Consider the following 23017-nt stretch of genomic DNA (forward strand, 5'->3'; position numbering starts at 1 on the left):
AAGGAGTCCTAGAAAGAAGAAAAATATTGAGGAGGAGTAAGAATGGGTAAGAGTAGGGGGAAATTAAGTTTTATTTTTATTAATTTGTCCTCTCAAGAGAAATAGAAACTTGCCTGCTCTATGATTTCCCCTCCCCTGCCTCTTACCTTACATCAAAGCAAGGATTAGAACAGATTTAGCTGGTAGCTATTCTGCATTTTGTGTCTGGTGTTCTGTAGGAGTAAAGTTCAGAACCAACGTCTTTCTTATAGATGACAGAGTACTGTGGATCTAGACTTCCATGTGGAGGACAGGCTAGCTATGTTATATCCAAACAAATCTTCTCTTTCCTCAAAGAATTTTCTGCACCTTAAAGACTTTTAAATTGTATACCTGAAGTTTAAAGCTGTCGGAAAGAGTATGTTTATGAGGATGCTGAGTACAGGCATTGAGCAGATTTTCAGCATGGTAGTTTGTATATTTCAGGGTGTCTCTGATATTCATAAGGGATACCTCAAATATCACAAAGATGAAAGTGGCTTCTGCTTTCAACCAAATTAAATCTTTGGTCATAACATGTCTTCACACATAAAGTTGATAAACTTTCAGGGTTTTGTCTTTTATTTAGTGGTATTTCTCACAAAGAAACAGTTTTTAATCACTTGACCAGAATTGGAGGAGTAAAGATCTGAACTGAATGGCAATGGGAACACAGTGAGCACCCAGGTTAGGCCACATTGCTCAGGTCCCTCAACAGCTGTAGCACAAGACTGAAAATCAGGCCTCAGTAAAATCAGACCCTGCCCCTCTCTCACACCTTGTAGGTCTTTTAGGAATAGTCCAGACTAAGAATGTTACATTTTAATGCTGAGAATTTCCTGTATGTGTTTAGGGCTCTGGTTTATCTTGAGTTAAAGATTTTAGAGATCGAAATAGTAAAGTCTAATAGTCTGCTTTGGAACCAGTCTGTTGTTGCATGTCCAGTTCTAACTGTTGCTTCCTGACCTGCATACAGGCTGGTTCCAAATAGGGAAAGGAGTACATCAAGGCTGTATATTGTCACCCTGCTTATTTAACTTCTATGCAGAGTACATCATGAGAAACACTGGGCTGGATGAAGTATAAGCTGGAATCAAGATTGTCGGGAGAAATATCAATAACCTCAGATATGCAGATGACACCACCCTTATGGCAGAAAGTGAAGAAAAACTAAAGAGTCTCTTCATGAAAGTGAAAGAGGAGAGTAAAAAAGTTGACTTAAAGCTCAACATTCAGAAATCTAAGATGATGGCATCTGGTCCCATCACTTCATGGGAAATAGATGGGGAAACAGTGGAAACAGTGTCAGACTTTATTTTGGGGGGCTCCAAAATCACTGCAGATGGTGATTGCAGCCATGAAATTAAAAGACACTTAACTCTTTGGAAGGAGAGTTATGACCAACTTAGACAGCATATTAAAAAGCAGAGACATTACTTTGCAAACAAAGGTCCGTCTAGTCAAGGCTATGGTTTTTCCAGTAGTCATGTATAGATGTGAGCGTTGGACTATAAAGAAAGCTGAGTGCTGAAAAATTGATGCTTTTGAACCTTGGTGTTGGAGAAGACTCTTGAGTCCCTTGGACTACAAGGATGTCCGACCAGTCAGTCATAAAGGAAATCAGTCCTTAATATTCATTGGAAGAACTGATGTTGAAGCTGAAACTCCAATACTTTGGCCACCTGATGCGAAGAACTAACTCATTTGAAAAGACCCTGATGCTGGGAAAGATTGAAGGCAGGAGGAGAAGGGGACAACAGAGGATGAGATGGTTGGATGCCATCATCGACTCAATAGGCCTGAGTTTGAGTAAACTGCAGGAGTTGGTAATGGACAGGGAGGCCTGGCATCCTGCAGTTCATGGGGTTGCAAAGAGTCGGACATGACTGAGCGACTGAAACTGAACTGAATAGTCTCTTTTACCTCGTATTCCCTTACTTGACTTACCATGCGCCTTGTGAGAGAGCCTTTTAGTTTCTTACCTCCAGTTCTTTGTAGGAAAATGTCTACCCAAAAGGACTTTAATGAGTGTCATGTAGTGAGGTTATCCAGTGGGCTTCCTTTGGAAAGACATTAGGTAGCTTTAGTACTTAATACCAGAGGGTAATTAGAAAACTTCTGGTTTGAATCCAGTGGGCCAAGTGAAATAATAATGTATAATAGCAAGCTTACAAAAAACAAAACCCAGAAAGTTTATAGTACAGCCCTTTGAGGGCATAATTTTTATGTAAATGGGTGATAGGCCTTTGCAGCTACTCTGTGTTGGACTTCAGCAGTGAAGTTAATAGTGAGACTCATAAACCTGAGACTACAGTGGAGGGGATAGTTGGAAACACAGTACAGCAGGTATTTGCGTGTTTGGAGTGAAGATATGTGGTTCTTGTAAGAGTTCTGTCATGTTCTTGGGGATTTCTTCATTACCTTCATGCCTTAGAAGTACACATATTATGCCTCTCAGTACTGATTTTTATTTTCAGGAACCAGTGACACATCAACAGTTTGCAATTTCTTGGTAAGGACTTAGGAAAGTTTTACCCTATTTTGAATGAACTTTTGAACCATAAGACATAGAAAGGTTTGTCATCCAAGGTTCATGTTCCCTGTTTGAAGTTGAGGGAGCAGGTTGCTATGGCTCTTTGTTCCCATTTGGAGGGTACAGGTAGAGGAAAGTGTTCCTTTCTGTTTTATACTACTGTAGTGTGAGATAGAGTTGGTTCACAGTAAGGTATTGTGTTGACAGCCTGTTCACAGCTGGCTTTCCACCTTCCTTACCCTGATAGAGCACCTCCTGGTAAGAGTGAGATCCTATTTAAAACACACCAAACATTAGTAAGTACTGGGAGTCCATAGTCAAGTCCTTTAGTAAACTGTTCACTGTAAGCACTAAGCTGCACACTGAGCAGATTGCACATTTTAAATGTCTGCTTTGGAGCACACTGGGGTAGCTGGCTTCATGAATCTGAATAAGTAAAAAATTTTTCCCTTTATTGAAACAGATGAAACAGGAGACACCTACAGAGAGATGCTATACTCTAAATAATTTATGGATTTTCTAAAACATCTAAATAAATGCCAAATCTAGGACATTCATTGAATTTATGGATTATTGAAAGCTCATTTTTCACTCACACCATTGCTGTTAGGTATTATGCAGGTATTTCGGTTTACTATAAAGGTGACCAGGGAAGTCTTTGCTGCTGGCATTGCAGAACTGCACTATCTAATCACATTGATTTGGATATGATCATAGATAAGATGTTCAGTGATTTCCGTAGATATGGAGCCCACCATGCTATCCACCATTGCCATCTATAAACAAAATCATGTTTGTCCTTTATCACAGCAAAGAAAAGATCCTAACCAATACTTTGTGTTAGGATCAGCTATTTGTAAAGAGGCCTTAGAAATAGCTGAGAAAAGAAGAGAAACAAAAGGCAAAGGAGAAAAGGAAAAATATACCCATCTGAATGCAGAGTTCCAAAAAATAGCAAGGAATAATAAGAAAGCCTTTGTAAGTGAGCATTGCAAAGAAATAGAGGAAAACAATAGAGTAGGAAAGACTAGAGATCTGTTCAAGAAAATTAGACATACCAAGGAAATATTTCATGCAAATACAGGCATAATAAAGGACAGAAATGGTATGAACCTAAGAGAAGCAGAAGATATTAAGAGGAGGTAGCAATAACACACAGAAGAACTATATAAAAAAGATCTTAATGACCCAGATAACCACAATCATGTGATCACTCACCTAGAACCAAACATCCTGGAATGCGAAGTCAAGTGGGCCTTAAGAAGTGTCGCTATGAACGAGGTAGTAGAGGTGATCGAATTCTAGCTGAGCTGTTTCAAACCCTAAAAGATGATGCTGTGAAAGTGCTGCACTCAGTATGCCAGCAATTTTGGAAAACTCAGCAATGGCCATGGGACTAGAAGAGGTCAGTTTTCATTTCAATCCCAAAGAAGGGCAATGGCAAAGAATGTTCAAAGTACCACACAATTGCACTCACTTCATGTGCTAGCAGGTAATGCTCAAAATCCTCCAGGCTAGGCTTCAACAGTACGTGAACTGAGAACTTCTAGATATTCAAGCTGGATTCAGAAAAGGCACCAGAGATCAAATTGCCAACATCCATTGGATCATAGAAAAAGCAAGAGAGTTCCAGAAAAACATCTACTTCTGTTTGCTTGACTACACTAAAGCCTTTGGATGTGTGGATCACAACAAACTGGAAAATTCTGAAAGAGATGGGAATATCAAGAAACCTGTATGCAGGTCAAGAAGCAACAATTAGAAATGGACATGGAACAACAGACTGGTTCCAAATTGTAAAAGGAGTACATCAAGGTTGTACATTGTCAACCCTGCCTACCTAGCTTATATGCAGAGTACATCATGCGAAACGCTGGGCTTGAAAAAGCACAAGCTGGAATTTGGGAGAAATGTCAATAATCTCAGATATGCATATGACACCACCCTTATGGCAGAAAGAAAAGAGGAACTAAAGAACCTCTTGAAGGTTATTAGGTAAAAGGCCAGGACACCAAAAAGAGTGTCTAACAGGCTTTAATGGGAAAGCACTCCTGGGCGGGGTTCCCGGACCCTATCGAGGCAGGTCGAGGAAGTCCGGACTGTGCTGGGGAGTGGTTTATATGCGTTCGTTGTGGGGGATGGTCAGGCCAGATCGCCCAAAAAGGTAAGGTTAGTGAACGGGGGTTCGGATAGATCGCCAGGCGGAGTCGTCGCGTGGCTGGGGTGGGGTGGCTTTAGCTGGCGAAGTGTGCTGCCATTGGTCCCCGGTATCTGGGAGGCTCCTTCCGTTAGGGACTTCACCTGCCGGCGGCGGGAGAGAGGAGGGGCGGCCCATCATGGCCCCGGGGTCCGGCCTTACAAAAGTGAAAGAGATCAATGAAAAAATCTGGCTTAAAACTCAACGTTCAGAAATCTAAGATCATGGCATCTGGTCCTATCACTTCATGGCAAATAGATGGGGAAACAATGAAAATAGTGACGGATTTTATTTTCCTGGGCTCTAAAACCACTGTGGACAGTGACTGCTGCCATGAAATTAAAAGACCCTTGCTCCTTGGAAGAAAACCTATAACAAACCTAGACAGCATATTAAAAAGCAGAGACATTACTTTGCCAACAAAAGTCCATTTAGTCAAAGCTATGACAGTTGGACCTTAAAGAAGGCTGAGCGCCAGTGAACTGATGCTCTTGAATTGTGGTGTTGGAGAAGACTCTTGAGAGTCCCTTGGACTACAAGGAGATCAAACCAGTCAATCCTAAAGGAAATAAACCCTGAATATTCATTGGAAGGACTGATGATGAAGCTGAAATGCCAGTGCTTTGGCCAACTCATGTGAAGAGCTGACTCATTGGAAAAGACCCAATGCTGGGAAAGATTGAAGGCAGAAGGAAAAGGGGATGACAGAGTATGAGATGATTGGATGGCATCACTGACTCAATGGACATGAGTTTGGGCAACTCTGGGAGATGGTGAAGGACAGGGAAGCCTGACATACTGCAGTCCACGGGGTCACAAAAAGTTAGACACAACTGAGTGACTGAACAATAACAACAAGTACTTTGTGTTTTAGAAATGAAAAGAAGTAGCTGCAAAATATAAGAAATTATATCCTCCAGAAAATCTATAAAGTCAAACTGTGGCAGAGGAGTCTCATGTTCTGCTTGAGAGAGCTGATTTCCATAACATGAAGCATGAGGATGTATTAGAAAAATGCAACCCAGTGTCTTAGTTTGGGATGCACAGAATTGAATAATGAATGACAGTGCAAAATGAAAGGTGATCATGACTGTGATGTATTTGTAATTGGTAGCAGTAATTTTTACGATGTGTGCTTTCAAAGAAAACCCACAGCAACTCCTCACTAAGGTTAGTGACTACCAAGATTTCTTGAAAAGTGGGAGAATAATTCAGTTGTTAATTGCTCAGAACTATAAAATATATATTGATTTTTGTAGCAGCAGTCCGGGAAAGAATGTGGTCATAGTAGAATTATTCACAAAATGGAAATATTCCTCATTTCTTCTCAATATTCAACAACAGCCACAGCTGGCAATTTAATTCACATAATTTGCAGGTCGTGTGTTTCCTAACAAGCCTGTCTTACCCTTATTAATTTAAAAAAATAAATTATGAATAGGATCAAGTGTTTGTCACTAACACCTCATGATCCCTGCACACCCTAACGATCTTTATTGAGCAAGATGGGCTAACAAAATCGTTAAGGTCTCTGTGAGTCAATGTGTCACTTCATGTTAATTTAAAGAAGCCAATCCTCTTGAAATACTAATGGTGAAATATCACTTAGCACAGTGCCTTGTATACAGTAAGTACGGAGAGGTTTTTTTTAACGTCATTTTTTACATTCAGGTAAAACCGTCTCCAGTTTATATAAGAAATTGTTAAGACATATAAATATGCTTTCCAGATGTTGCTCTGTCTTTATCCACTTTTTCCCAGTGTCGGTTAATGTAGTAAAATTGGAAAGGGAGAATGGATTCGAGGCAGGAAAGTTGAGAACTGGTAGTGTCTGTCATTAAAACTCCAGATTTACCCTGTTGATTAATTATATCATTATTCCACCTTGGTTGACTAAATCCATCTTGTGAAAGTGAAGTCACTCAGTCATGTCCAACTCTTTGTGACCCCATGGATTATACAATTCATGGAATTCTCTAGGCCAGAATACTGGAGTGGGTAGCCTTTCCCTTCTCCAGGGGATCTGCCCAACCCAGAGATCGAACCCAGGTCTCCCACATTGCAGGTGGATTCTTTACCAGCTGAGCCACAAGGGAAGCCCAAATCCATCTTAGGTTGATTTTTTTTTTTTTTTTTTTAAGCGACAACAGTGTGAAGGGAAGAAATGCTTTTCTCCTGGCCACAACAACTTTTGAAAAATGAGATTTCTGGGTATTTCTTTGTCTATTAGTATTATTTAGAGATAGCATGGTATTACTTTTAAAAAGGTGAATGATTTGCTTGCCAGAGGCTGTTGTAGTTCAGAGTTAGTGTGCTTGTTCTTACTGAGTTCCTGTAGTTGTATGCTATAGTAATTTAGAAAGGAATTAACCCAGGGAAATTTTGGCCTCAATAAATGATTAATGTAGAAATCCTGTTTATCTCATGTTTATTCTCTGCTGCCCCAACACAACAGTGATAGAGTGTAACTTAAATATGATTGCATCTGATCAGTAGTTCTGATTTATTTGTTTCAGTCTGGCCAAAAAAAGTTGGGAGCATAAAACTGCAAGGAATTGCTTCTCTAAAAATATATCTGCTAAATGCACTTGTCATTTAAATCTTAGAACTGCACTCGAATTAAGTGCTGGGGAATCCAGGCACCCTATACTAGATCTGATTGGAAGAGGGCACAAACTAAATTCTTACTGGCATATATTTATGTAGGCCTCTTTACTAAGTTTGGAGGGTGTGCTGGCTTTCTACGTCATCACTGTTGTTAATAAATGCCACTTAATATTTACTGGCTTTCTGAGCAAGTGTTCTTGAATGTTTCTTTAATGATATTGTAGTTTAGAATAGGGATCAGTGACTACCACCTTTGGGCCAAATCCAGCTTGCCGCCTGTTTTTGTAAATAAAGTTTTATTTATGCTGCTCTGTTTACATGTTGTCTGTGGCTTCTTTTGCACGACAGCAGCTGAGTTGAATGGTTGAGACAGAGAACATATGGCCTGCAAAACCTGAAATGTATCCTGTCTGGCAGTTTATAGGGAAAAGTTTGCCTGTCCCTACTCTGGAATAGTAAGATAAAGCTACATGATCACTGATAACTTATAAAGATCTAACTATTAGTTTCTGCACTTGGTTTCTGGAGTAGTCAGCCACACATTTATTTAATCAACAAATATTTATTGAATGCTTACTTATATGTCTGGTTCAAAGCCTATAGTAGGGGAAAAAAACAGAGTTCTCAGTACTCACAGAATTTATGTTCTGGTGAGAATAGGACAAATGATACAGAGAAGTAAGATAAGAATTATGGGGAGTGTTAAGACTGTGCTGCCTATAAGAAACAGAACTTAAACGTGTGAGTACTGACTGCCCCGCCATCTCGGTCTATGAAGTATACCAGGCTATAACGCCTTCATGTCTCAGGCCGCCCACTGTAAGTTATGCATTACCAGATGTGTGCTCGTTAACCAGAAGTATACCTGTGAGCCTGTCTCTCTCAGTTTTGTTATAAACTAAAATCCTAATGCTTTGTTCTTTCAGATGTTTAATTGATGATTATTTTGATTTAGTTCTTAAAAGCTATTTTCAGTTAGAAAAATTCCCTCAAAGCCTCTCCTAGTGTTAAAATCCTAAGGAAAATACTAGCTAACCAAATACGATAGTGTGTGTGTGTTCAGTTGTTCAGTCATGTCCGACTCTTTGCAACCCCGTGGACTACAGCCCACCACACTCCTCGGTCCATGGAATTTTCCAGGCAAGAACCCTGGATTGGGTTGCCATTTCCTTCTCCAGGGGATCTTCCCAAGTCAGGGATTGAACCCAGGTCTCTTGCCTCTCCTTCATTGGCAGGCGGTTTCTTTACCACTGAGCCACTAGGGAAGCCCCAAACTCACGATTTTACACACACACAAATACTGAGGTGTAGAGTATATATGTACACATTGGTGTACATAATCTCTTCACTGAGAGAGGCTAGAAGCAGTAACTCCTCAGAAATAATGAGCAGACCCAATGCCCAGACTTTAGTCTCTTAACACCATTCTCCACTAAAAAGAACCAGAGCTCTGAAGAGAGGTGATGGATTATCGGACTGGGGTGAGGAAAATAAAAGATGAACCTGGAATACCGTGTGACTTCTAAAAAATAAAGATTTGAAGGAGCTTCTAATGGGCAAAGCTGGAACAATTTGAGCAACAAAATAATGGCACAATTGGATTTTAATCCATGAGTGTGTGAGTTTTCTGTTCAGTATGACAAATCATCACAATTTAGCAGCATAAAACAACACACATTTATTAATCTCACGTTTTTCCCGGTCACAAGTCCAGTCACAGCCTCACTCAGTCCTCAGGGCTGAAAGGCTACAGTCCAAGTGTTGGGTTGTCTCATACTCATCTGGAGGCTCAACTCAGGGATACTTTGCTTCTAGTCTCATTCAGACTGTTTGGAAGAATTTGTTTCTAGTGTTTGTAGAAGTGAGGCCCTGAAGTTCCAGAGGCTGCCTTGTCCTTGCCGTGCAGCTCAGTTCCCATCATAGAAGCTTACTTTGTCAAGGCCATCGGGAGCATCCTTCAGCTCAAAGAAGGCCTAAGCCCTCTCTTGGCATCAGGCCTCACAGGGTTACTTCCCGTTTGATTATTTCAAAGTCAACCAATTATGGACTTTAATTATGTCTATAAAATCCCTTTAACTTTGCCATATAAAATAATTTTAGAAATGATATCCCATCACTTCTGTTATATTCTTTGATTAGAAACCAAGTCACAGGTTCTGCCCTCAGTGAAAAAGTGGAGATTACATAAGAATTTGACTCACTGGAAGTCATTCTGTGATGTGTCTGCCACATTGAGTCCATATGGATAGAAGCAGTCTAATAAATATCTAAACAAGTGGAGAAGAGATAATTCTTCCTCATAGTAGATTCCCATTCACAAATGTGGAAGGAAAGAGGGAAATAAAGAATTACCATTAGCAAGCACCATTGTAATAAATGCTGCAGACAGGATTCTCTAATGGATGCTAAAATTAGTAGGTGCAAGATTGAGGAGACACAGGATTTGCAGAGTCTCAAATATCTCCCCTAAGATACTCATCAACTACAAAGAGCAAAATGCAGTAACTGTTTTTTGGAGCTTGGTAGACAACAGCTTTGCCAAGTTATCAAGGCAAAAGGCACCACAAATGAAACATCAATGTCATTAACCTCTTGATAGAATGAACTAAAAAGGGCACAACACTTTTATCATACACATCCCAAAATGCATTACCTTGCTTCAGTCCTGACAAAATAACAGACTAAGCCAAATTGAGGAACATTCTACGAAACAACTGATCTGAACTCTTCAAAAGCATCAAGGTCATAAATGTAAGGAAAGACAGATGAGACTGAAGGAGACCGAAGAGAGATAACAACTAGATGCAATATGAGACCCTAGAATGGAAAAAACAAGCACTGACTGGAAAAAAAAATGGTAAAATTCAAATATCTTTAGTAATTTCTTACCATTTTAAGTTCCTCTTGATAATTATATAAAGGTTCTATAAGATGTGATCACTAGGAGAGGTGGGCTAAGGGATATACGACAGCCCCTTATACAGGTGGTGCTAGTGGTAAAGAAGCCACCTGCCAATGCAAAAAATGTGAAAGGTGCAGGTTCGATCCCTGGGTTGGGAAGATCCCCTCAGGGAGGAACTGACAACCCACTCCAGTATTCTTGCCTGGAGAATCCCATGGACAGAGGAGTCTGGCAAAGAGTTGGACACAACTGAGCACAGCACTCTTGTACTAGCTTTATAGCTTTACTCTGAGTCTTAAATTAATTACACATAAGAGCTCTTCTGTAAAAAATTTTAATGTAAACTTGTGCTTAGAATTTTAAGTTGGCAAAAGCAGACATTAAGGTCATTTACTGATGTTTCATTTTTTAGTTGCATGAAAAATCGTGGACAGTACTGTGTACATAGCCATTGAAGAGTGAATACCTCCGTGTGAAGTGGTAGAATTTGTTCTACCTCACAGATAGTGCTTACATCACCACGTTGTGCTTACATCATCATAGACACAGACTAGGGGCAAAATGAGACTTTCTTTAAACACTTAGTTTTACTATTAAAGCCTTCTCATGAATTTGGTTTATTTACTACATATGAAAACATTCTCTTTTAAAATAGTTACCACACTTTGTTTAAAAGGTTTTACTTAACATCATACATATGACATATCGAAATCTATGGTTCAAAAGGTGTTTAGTTATTTAGGTTGGTTCAAGAAGCTCTGAATTGTTGTCTTTATATGGACAGTGGACAGAAATGGATCCTCTGTATTATGTTTCTCAAACATGTTTTCCGATCATGTCACAGTCATCTGCTGTGACTATGCTTATACCTATGCTAATGGGAGATGAAGTTATTTCTTAGTAACTATGAAACTACTGATGGAAAGACAGGGATTGAAACCAAATGGAGAATTTAAAACAGTTTGGGCAAGTCTATCATTACCATGAAAAGACTCTTTGTTTCTTTAAAGGACAGATTTAGTAAATGAGTAGATAACTCATAGCTTTAAAGAGAGATCTCTTAGAAATGCACCGGACAACCACTAGTGCTGCTTAGATACGGCAGTATTTTATAAATTCCTGAGCTTTCTTACAGCCTTGTTTATGTTTACTTGAAATATGGTATATAAGAGCAGGGCCTGGGGCATGTATAGTGTAAGCAGTGGTGTCCTGTATTAACATAGAATTACTGGTTTTTTGTTTTCTGTTTTTTTTTTACTGTCATGAGTCTATGAATTCAGTCTGTCATGTAGAAACAATCATTAATATGTAAGCACTTACTATCTTACTGCAACTGATTCCCCAGTGACATTTTAAAAAGTCAGTATTTGGCTGCAGAGTGCTTTAAATTTCTAAATGGACTGGAGCTTAGGGGCCATAGGGTATTTCATAGGAAGCACATGACCCTGAGTGGACACACAGCAACTTTTGTGTATCTGTAGCCAAGTTGATGGCAGTGTTTACCCTAGAAGTTGTTTTTACCCAAATGTAAGTATTTTTGCTTTATTTATTTGGTACTAATACTAATTTACTGCAGATGTCTAAGAGTAAATGAATAGTTAAACAGTGCTTTGAGGATTATGCTAAATTCGTCTGCCTTTGTTACTCTATAATACTTTTACTCAGAAATGTATCTGTACTTCTGAGGCGGAAAGTGAGCTGATTGTTCTTAAATTAAAAAATCGTGTCTCTAGACCTCATATAATTCACTGTCTGTCTTTAGTTAATAAAATAAAATTTTTTGTTTTATTTTAATAAAGTTAATTAAAGTGTTTTGCTTTAATTCCTATTCTCAGATTAAGAACCATGAAATAACAAAGATTTATCAATTATTTGTTATGCTGATGGAGGGACTAAAGGAGTAGACAACTTGATTCCTATCTCATGGCACTTACCTTATAGTCTGAAAGACAAAAAGCAAAAATTAAATGGAAATCAAATAGTTGGTAAATAGACACTATTGCTCTGTTAGCAATAAAGATTAAAAGATGGAGAATAGTGTTTCTTCTTTAGTGATAATGTACACTATATTTTATAGTTGTGTCTTTTAATTGAGCTTTCCTTCTAAGTTTTTGTTGAATCTATGATTGACTTAGAAGCTTTTTAGAAGTCAGTTGTTATTGCTATGTTAAGTAAATATTACTCATAAAAGATTGTTGGCCACTATGCTGCATGCCCACTTGGGAGTCTGAATTGACTTCATCATTCTGGGATTTTGTTAAACGTATTGTAGAAGTGTGGGTCAAGAGATTTGAGCTTGTAGATGGATTTGTGAATTTGGGAACTCATACAGTAGAAAACTTAACTTTTCAGGAGGTGATTTGATAAATATGTTTATGCATGCTTCCTCTTTGCTTTACGAGAAAAGTATAAAATATCACTCTCTTTGAGCTGTATGTTTTTCTTTGTGGAGTGATACCTGTTGTGATCATGAAGATTAAATACATTTAACTGTGTCTTGGTTTTACACAATTGTAATATTAATGCAGAGGGTTCCCTATCCCCACTTCCTCTCCTGTGTTTTTACAGGAAGTCAGATGCCCCCCCAGCCACCTGGGAGCCAGTCAGAATCCAGTTCTCATCCTGCCTTGAGCCAGTCACCAATGCCACAGGAAAGAGGTTGGTCTTCAGTTCATATCTTATATACCTTTGTGTTTTGAGTATATAAGGTTTAAGTGAGTTTGCTTACCTATGTACCTGCTTATACACATTTTTTTAAAGGCTATTATATTTTCTCATCAGATGAAAGAAATACCTAAGAACCTACATATAACAATAAATACTGAAAAGAAGGGTGGTTTCTGGTAGATTGGGTGGTTTTACCAAATCCCAGTTCAAGCTCCAGAGAATCTGTGTGTCCACATAGAACCAGGAACTATAGTTTAAACATGACTGCAGTCTGATATTTGATCTAGCTGTGTAAAAATGACTATTAATCATTGAATTTTGGTATTGATCCTAATGAGGTAAAGTGCATCTGTTTAGCTGTTTTGATCAATTACTTATCCCATGATATTTAACAGTAAATTTTTAAATGCATGATAAAACCTTATATTGTAGAACTGTAGGATCTTAGAAATGGAGCTAACCTGGAAGACTGTAGAGTCCATTCATCTCAATTTATGAATAAAGAAACTGAGGACCGTAGAGGTTCTATATGACCTTCTCATTCTCGGAGACTAGTTCGTGTCAGGGCCAGAAAAAGCAATGTGAGCTTTTCCGGAGCATTCAGGTTGTCCCGCATCTGCAGACTCTGACCGTTCACTCAGTTCTGCAAGTTGGCCGCCATATATTATTGCCTTGACTGAGGCCTTAGTCCTTCATCGGTTTGCTTCTGTCTTCTTTCCCCCATTTGGAGGAAAAGTTACTCTTACTGATGGTGGAGATGGTGGTCTAGCCCGGTGAGTGTAGACGGGATTTACAAGTGTGCTGTTGCCTCTAGTGCTGTGCCCGGCCGCCGCCTCCTGCTGCCCACGAATCAAGCCTTGCCCCGCCCCCCGCAGTAGAGATGCCACTTTGCTTCACTCCCCTTCCTCCCTGTCACTTGCCAGGAAGACAAAAGTTGCTGGCTTGGTAGCTAATATTTAAAAGCTCCTGACCCCTAATGTTTATAATTATTTCTGTATGAGTTGTAAAGATGATAATTTGTTTCTAATTAGATGAAGTTTCATTTATTTTACATATTAAAAACTCAGCAACATGTTATTTAGAGAGTTATACCAATAAAAAGATGGATTACCCTTATCTCTACATCATTTGTGTTAAAATGAATGTTTAGTAGGAATAAAATGAAATTTCAATTTCTAATACCTTTACATATTTAACTTATCATTTAATGTGCAGTTAATACTTTAATTCCCTTATCAAAATACTACGATATGTTTTAATAATGGAGTAGTAATGGTTTTTAAGCTTTAGAGTGCATGAGAACCATCTGGAGAACTTGTTAAGCTGGATTGCTAGGCCACACTGCAGGTTTCTGATTCTGCATCAGAAAATCCACATCTCCAACCAGTTCCCCAGTGCTGCCGATGCTGCTGGTCCAAGGACCATACTCGAGAACCACTGCTTTATAATGATGCTATAGTGTGTTTTAATCATTGTGTGATGTGTGTATTTGTTTCTCTATAAACTTTCCTCTGTGGCCTCCTGTAAATTGGTCTTGTATGTCACATCCTCTGTATAAATCGCTTGTTCTGTGTTAACTCCCCTATGGCTCTGTTGTCTGGGAAATATGACAGACACTTCTGGAAGGAGCACTGGAGCCAAGCCAGTGGGAGTTTCCCCAGACTCCCTTTCCGTGGCTATCAGTTGTACCTACCTTGTGGTACTGGGTCAAGGAGGTGAAGTAAAAAAGAATAGAGGAAATTATCCTGCACTGAAAGCCCACTCAGGCCAGCCCCAGAGCTAAAATGAAGATATGTGTTGTTTCATTTTCACCATAAACCTGTAACATCATTCCTGCTGGAAGAATTCTGCTTATTTTGTAAGCATCAGAAGATAAGAGGTACTTTATTTGGAAATCCTACAATAAACCTTTATTGCTACAAACTGAAAAAGAACCCCTCTTCTACATTCTCCAGTGTCTTTTCAGCCCCTTCCACCTGATACACATTTAAGAAATTTAAAAGTGTAGAATGCCAAATGTGAAGGACAAGATGACAGGAAATTTAGTTAAATCAAACTTTTAACCTAAATGAATACATTTGCAAGACAAAATCCAAGGTGTTCCTCTGGTGTTACTGCATGGAAACCACTTGTTGATATGTTTGGGTTTTTTCCCCCTCTTATGTGTAGTGTGATTTCGGTAACTAGTAGTGGATACATAACTGACAACCAGGCTAGTTTTAATGACCATTTCCTTCAAATAGTAAAAGACAACTTTTATAATTTGCTAAATCTGAATTGATTTTTATGAATGTGCTCTTCTAACTTTCCTGAGCCTGTGCTGGAGGTACCATGTGCATCCCTTGGATGGCGCTTTGCCATGTATGAGTTAAATTTCCTCTAAAATTGGGTAGCAAGTACTTTTTTTTTTAATGACTTTATTTGTTTAAATATAGGAAGATATGTTAGCTCCTACCTGATAACATTTGATCATGTGTTTTAATGGCAGATGACAAATCATTTTAATGATTTGATACAATAATGAAAAGCATTTTTTGTTTGTTTTACCATCATTTGGTATGTACCAACAATATAGATAGTGCAAAGTAAATCTAAGAAAGCCTTTACTATAAAATTCCCCAGTATTGATTCCCACGTAATTTAACTTACTTTATACCTTTATAAGTTATATACCCTCTCCCCTTATTTAAGGAAGTAATGAAAGAAGAGGGAAAAAATGTATTCAGTTAGCATCTTATTTTTTAAAATGTATTCTTTCTCAGAAACCATGGACCCTGATAGACAAGATAAGGCACAGCTTCTGTACTGCTGAGTGCTAAAATAACCAAGCTAAACACTTCCTTTTACACTTAATTGTTTTAACAAGTAAGATTATAAGAGAGTAAAATTCCACAATTATACACATTTTCTTTAATATACCCATAGGAGATAGATTTATTTTAATGGCGGAGAATCCAGAAACACACTTGCCCAGAGACACCTGCACAAAACAAGCATGCTTTCCTGTGGAGTGCAACGTTCTGGGTCCTTCCCACACTCCTTGTGGGGGTCAGCCGGGCTGACCTACCACCCTGGTACTCAGTCCCTTCAGGCTCAAGAAGTTGCTATCTTGCTCTGCTGTCATTTTGGGGGTTTGATCTTTGTATTCCCATTCAGGAAGAACATTTATTAATAAATTACATATCCTGTTGAGAAGTTTACAAATCTGAGGCTGTCCTAGGGTCCGAACCATGCTGGCAGCAGCAAGGCCATCTCCTTGTCCCGAGGTTGAGCACAGAGTCCGTGCTCCATCTAGACCTGGGGCCCTGCAATGCCCACCCCCTTTTTACTTGGTGGTCCTGGTGTCAAGTATATCAAAAGGCAGCAGTCACAAATTCATTTTCCCACATTGTGTGCAGGCAAAAATAAGTGTATCTATAGTTTGCTATTTCCCATCTACAAAGGTGTATGTGGGTATGGCCATTAGAATTTACAGGAAGGAGGGAGACACTCTGGAGATCTGTTGACTTCTTTATCCTTATGTAGTATTGTCTCCTCTATGTTTCATTTACTTCCCAGTATAAAACTTGATTTATACTCTCCTGTTTGCTTGCATACTATGTGGTGCTTCTTACTAAGTGAATAAAAAAAATATTAGTTCAGATTCTTTGGTATTAACTTTTTCATTACTGATGTTTGTTCTTTTAAAACGTCAAAACTTCAGCTTAGTATTGCCATTGATTTTTATTTAAACCAAATCTTTTCTGTCTCGACCTCATATAACAACATGCTCTCACCCCAAAAATCAGATACTATGAATTATACGAACTAAGGCATTGGAAGAATAGTTAAGATAACCCTAAAATACTGAAATATATTTTACAAGAAAATTGTAGCCAACATGTTTAGATTCACTTTTTCCTTATTTCTTAATCTTTAACATATGTATCTTAAAATTTGAAAAGGGCAGTAAGAAATGGCTTACTAGTAGATTGTCCTGTTTTCTAGCAGGGAATATAGGATGGCCATCTGAGTAGATAAATAAGTATAATTATTATTAACATCAAAATGATCACATTTTTAACCTCTGTAAAATGTTAAGCTTAATGAAACTAGCAAATGCCCTTCTAGTTTATTGGATTAGCAATTAGGTGAAAACGTTTCGAGAAGGCTTATTTATTTGGACAGATGTAGAGAGGTTCAGAATTAATTTTTTGAAAACCTTTTAATTGAATTCCCTTTTAATTTTCACAGTGGTGTCTAGTTAAATATTCATGTTGGTGCTAGTGGTTTTCTGAAGGTCTGAACTAGATCTGGATTCTCAAAATCAACATAGGTTATTTAACCCTTTTCATCTAGTATGCCAGCAGGGACTTCCTTAGTGTAATCCCATAGTATTTGAATAATTAGAAGGTAGTAATGAGGATTTAATTAGTCCTTGAGATATGCTGAAAGCAGAACCACTAAGAACCTTCCCTTTTGGATATGGCTTGCAAGCAGAATTGATGCTGCTCCCAGACTGTGATGTGCTAGGAAATATATTCTGTTGCTGGAGGCAGTACTTAGGCACCATTCTGTGACCGTATGGAGGGCGTCCTGGGTGAGATTTTCCAGAATTATTGGGTTCCCCCACCCCCAGCCTTCATTCTTGTCCAGCTACAGGAAAACCTTTCTTCCTCTCTCAACTGTTTAAATAGGTTTGTAGTTAAAGTCTACAGTATTACTATACCTAATTGAGAATTGTCTTTTACTGTATCAGTGGTGCCAAAATTAGACAGGCTAGACAAGTTGTGTAGCAGCTACTCTGTAGTTTCAGGACAAGGAAAAAAATAACAAAATATTGCAGTTTTACATATCTTGAGTATTTAATCCAGCCAAAGTTAGTTCTTGACAGCTGTATGTCAGATGAATCACAAAATTCTCATCTTTGGAATCTGATATTCACAGTGATATTTATCAGTAGCTCCATTTTTATAAACACAAATAGTGCCATTTTCCAGACAAAGTGTGTAGCAGATGGGTGAGCTCAGGCATTTAGATGTCCTTTTTGTGTGCTACCATAAGAAGGTGAATCAGAATCTGTGTACTTCGAAATACAAGGTTACAAATTTACGTATTTTAAGTAGATTGAATAGAATATGTCTTTGTTCTGTAATTAATCCCAAATGTTAAATGCTTTGATATAGTTTTATTCCCACTCTTTAATGATGTATGTTAGCTTCTTTTCAGCATGAGTAGAATTCCTCATCAGATTTCTAAGCACATTCTATTTGGATGGGGTAAATCTTTCTCTTCCTTTTTAATGGGAAGGACAGAAAAGAGATCTCTTAAAATAAATCCAGTGTCTTTCTGTAGATTAGACTGAACTCTTGAGGGCCAGAACCAAATCTTATTTATGCCCTGCATCCTTATGCTACAGCAACACCTTCTATATAACAGGTTCTCAACAGAGATTGAGTTGAAGGACAGGAAATAATTCAGCCTTCACAACCATTCAGAAGTTTCAGATCTATTCAGACCACAGAACAACCGAAGAACAAAATGTTTCTTGCTCTGAAATTAAGAAAGCTTACCATATTGATATGTCTTCTTTCACTTTTACCATTATAAGTCATTTGCTATAGCACAGTGTTTCTCTCTCTTGCACCAGATTAAAGCTGCCACTTCCATCTTCCATTCTTCCAGAAATATTTCTACAATCATACAGACAAAGTGTCAGTCTGAGATGGGTTGCTCACACCTGGAGCCTCACAGTAAAGTCCGTTGTTTAGAGGCCAACCATGCTCTTTGCAACCCCAGAATATTTAAAGGGAAATAAGTAAAACTTTGGAAAAGTTTTTAATGCTGCTGGCTTATTTCCTAGTGATATCCACACCAAAAATCAGTTTTGAAATTTTTAAAATTATTTTTGTACATCGTAATTGACCTAACTCAGTTGCAAGAACAGATTAACCAGTAAGTACAGAAATGGAAGATACCACCGAGATAATGGTTAAGGAGTTGGAAATGGGAGTGTGTGTGTGTGTGTGTGTGTGTGTGTGTGTGTGTGTGTGCGTGCAAACTACAGAAATTATTTTGTCACTCTTTCTCTGAGGTTCTCAGAGGAGGATCTCCCAGTCGACCTGTCTATTTGTTCTTGCATATAAAGAAAGGTTCTTATCACTTACATTGTGAGCATACTAACTGTAAAATGATGTTGCCTTTCAGGACAAGGGTATTGTCAAAAAGAGAAAGTAGATTCCTTTCCTCAAGCCTTGTTGTGTAAATATAGTAGATCAGGGTGTTAAGGCATTCATGACAGTCTACCCTCACCCCCAGATGCAATTAATTTAGCCTCCACTCTTAATTGAGGATCTCTTTTTTATAATAGATGGCAGATGAAAATAAACTCAAATGGGAGGTACCGTACAAGAGAGACTATCTAAGAAGTTGTTTCTAATTTCTTCAGCCCCAGAACTCTGCCTCTGGGCTGGATTGTGGACCAAGCCAAAGCTAGTCAGTAATGAAGGGAATAGAAGTATAGGAATTGTATGAGGGTTAGCGTTGAATTCCTATTAAGTCTGCTATCTAGAGATCTATTCACCAAAGAGCTCGGGGAAATAAATACCACTACAATAAAAATCAGTTTGTGTTTGTTGTAGAATCATCAGTCTAAATTTTAGAATATTTTAAAAGAAGCATAGTTTTGTTACTTTTGTATGTGCAGTAATTTTTTTGAATTGCCGATTAAAGCTTGTTTTTAATAGTTAACACTCATATGTAATTGGCTCATTATTCTTCCGTGAAAGTATTTGAGAACATCTGGATCTTAGGTAAATTCAGCATTGTGTATTGTGTGCACTTATTTATAACAACATGTTTTCTCCTGTGCTTTATGGGTCTGTACCTCAGTGAAAGACTGCTGTCTGCTTTGTTCCCCAAGCCAGAAAGCTTGAAGGCATCCTTGATGTCTTTTTCTCTCCCATCAGCTCTACACTAGTCACCCTGTTCTGTGGACTCTACCCCTCAGTGGTTTCTCACATCCTCCTTTTCTTGGCTTTCACTGGCATGATCCCAGCCCACGCCACTGAGGCTCCATCAATACCTCCCAGCCACTCTTCCTGTCAACTTTGCTCCCTCCACTCCGCTTTCCAGGCTGCATCCAGAATGGTCTCTCCAGAAGAATGGTGACACCATGTCATTCCCTTCATAAAAGCCTTTAAGAGCTTGCCCTGCCTTTAGAGAGAGGCCTTGCTGTGCTTGGTTACGGGGCGCCATCTCACCTGCCCAGCCTCCCTTTCTGAGCTCACTCTCATCTCTCTCCTGCCTCATGGTCTCCAGCCATGGTCCTCTGGGATCTTCATGTGTGCTCTCCAACCCTTTTGCCACCCACTCCTCAACCCTCCTCCCTCCTCAACCTGTGGCCCCCTGGCCCATCTTTACTAATCTTTCATATCCTCCAAACAACCTGACACCTAGTAGGTCCTTGAGTCCAGTCTGAGTTTCCTACCGGAACAAAGAAGCAAGCATCGCCTAATAGGCCAGCACCGTCCCGTGCAGGCAGGCAGTGCTCAGGAGCCCTGGAGGGGTTACTGCTGGAGCTCTCTCCCTAGGGAGAGCTCTGTGAGGACCAGGACCGTGGGGCCTTGGCCAGTGTCTTACTCCAGTGCCTCTTAGATATATTCTTTTCCTCATTTTAATCTTCAGGGAATTTGGGGCCAAAAATCTAGATTTAGGTGCAAACTTAACTACTAACTGGTTTTGTGACCTTGGACAAGTAATTGAATTTCTTCTTCCTCATTTGTAAAGTGGGGATCAGAGTGTCCCATGGATTTGTTGCATGGATCAGATGCAACCTTGTATCAAAAAGTTATCTATTGCAAAGCACTGTGCAAATACTAGTAATCATAAACATCAGGCCCAGATGACTGTGGTGAGACTGGGTTGAAAGCCTGAAAAAGTTACTTCTTTGCTTCTTCCAGCAGGTAGAGACACATAAAATTGGCTTCACCCTCAGCACTGAGGTTGACTTTTGCAGCTAAACTCCAAAGAATTGTCTAAGGAAAGGCCAAATATTTTGCTCCCATCTGCCATCTGGGTAGTCAGTCCAGTCCCTCCCCTGACTCTGATTTTCCTGATGATAGATGATGTCAGTAGCTGAGAGAAGACGTCGTGGGGGCAGGTGGGGAGGACTTAGATGCTGTCGCTTGTACCTCTGAGTAGAGGGTGTGGTGGTGACAGGAAAGGGAGAGGGAGCGATTGTGCCAGTTAACCTGAAAGCACAGCTGGGAGAACACTGGGGGGCCTGGGTTACAGCCTTGAACGGGTCATTAGTTTCTGTCTTTCTTGGAGCAGTTCATATTGTGAAGAGAAGCAGGCAGGCAACTAAACACTGAAGATATTAAAATGTAACAAGAATATTCTTTAAAATCTATTTTTCTCTCCAAATGGGAATCTGACACCTATTTGCAATGAGAAATGGTTATATGTTTACAGTCGGAGCCTCTGCTAAGGTGATGCAGCGTGTGACCGTGATTTCACACATGTGGGGAAACATCTTTTATTGAACTGCCCTGAAGAAATAAGGCAGCTCTTCTGTGAATGTTTAACAGATGCCAACATGAAAATAAACCATCCATGTGCCAAAGGAAAAACGTGCCTTGCCTTTTGGTGGCTTGTGGAGCCTTGGGTGTTTTCTGGGTGTCCTGACCATGCTCAAGAGGCCCCCCTGACAAGGCGCCGTGCTCATGTAGACTTCGTGCTGGGCTCACATGCTCCCCTGCAGTAGCCGGAGCACTTGTGCTCTCTCTTTGCTGTTCTCTTTCATGGATGGGGTGAACCATGATCTGGGTCTTGTGCCTAATGCTGTTTTTTCCATCAGAATTTAAGGTCTCCATTGCTTACATTGCAGAATTTGTTGTTTTGCATGAAGAATGAAAGGATATACAGTTGGAGGCTTAGGTCCACATTTAAATGCCTTCCATTTTAATTTTCTGAAATTCCTTGTATTTGCTCCATTACTTATTCGACTTTCTTTCTAAGTCAATTTTCTAACACCCTTCAACTTAGAGATGCATTTTCCGTGGATGGCCCTTTAACCCATCAGTGATTGTTTTGGAGTTGTGACAGCCCGTCGTTGCCTATTGGATTCATGGAGCTTTCCTCTCTGTTTTTCCATGGAGCATCTCCTCCAGATATGCTTTAAGGCCTAAGTATAATTTCATCTATTCTTGAGAATTTTTTAAATATTCTTAAAGATAAGGTATATCTCTGTCTTGTCCAGTGAAGAATTTTTCCTCATTCATACCACATAAAAATATTCTATATTCATTTCATCTCCTACATGGAAAATGTGATTTGTGTATAATGACTACATAAATCAGTTCCTTAAAAAAATTTTTTTTGATCTGCCAAGGTTTAGACAGTCACTGTGGATTTTTCTTTTCTATAAGAATTTTCTTTTTTGCAAGTAAGAGCATCATATAGCATTTTTTTCTAAACCAGGAAAAATATCCACTTAATAAATCACAAATAATAGCATGTTGAAGAAAATATTTGAAAGGTCTTGAAAACTCACTTATCTAATAATGATGTGGATAGACATTTTAGAAATGCTAATTCTCTATTAGGCCTGTTTTCTAAGATTCCAAGATAGTAATATGTTTTCTTTAAAACACATTAAGGAAAACAGAAGCCTCTTTAGCTTAGTCTTGAATACTAGCCTCTGTATAAAGATTGAAGTATTAATAACATTTTCCTAGACTTAACATGACTTCTACTGCCATGTGATAGAATAGATTGTCTAGGAATTTTCCACTGATCCGAATATCCATAGGAGGATGACCCTGGTGAGATCATTCTTAACCTGCAGACTGAATGACTCCAGATTGGGTCCTGCAGCCCCACCACCAGTGTTGCTTTCAGCTGTTGGGTAAATGGGAAATGGTGTTCAAAGAATTGTCCGATTATAATGAAATATCTAAATGAGGCCATGTGCCTTTGGAATGAACTTTAGAACAAGTTGTTAGCCCCTTACTAGGTGGTGGGAACAAGTCTGGCCAAAATTGGGCCTTTATCACACAAGTTCAAGGTTCCTCAACAAGCCCTCAGCTGAAGACTGATATGCCCTTATCTG

The 23017-nt window shown here is 39.1% G+C and overlaps 1 protein-coding gene across 1 annotated transcript in view; it reads left to right on the forward strand.

Moving 5' to 3' along the window:
* ARID1B (AT-rich interaction domain 1B) overlaps positions 1-23017 on the forward strand; it is a 424182-nt gene that overhangs the window by 316277 nt on the left and 84888 nt on the right. Inside the window, exon 6 of the mRNA XM_052645664.1 lies at positions 12826-12915. Within this exon, the coding sequence (XP_052501624.1) occupies positions 12826-12915 (90 nt within the window). The remainder of the gene's footprint in view (positions 1-12825; positions 12916-23017) is intronic.

Source organism: Budorcas taxicolor, chromosome 9 (genome assembly GCF_023091745.1).
Source record: "Budorcas taxicolor isolate Tak-1 chromosome 9, Takin1.1, whole genome shotgun sequence".
NCBI classification, from domain to species: Eukaryota; Metazoa; Chordata; class Mammalia; order Artiodactyla; family Bovidae; genus Budorcas; species Budorcas taxicolor.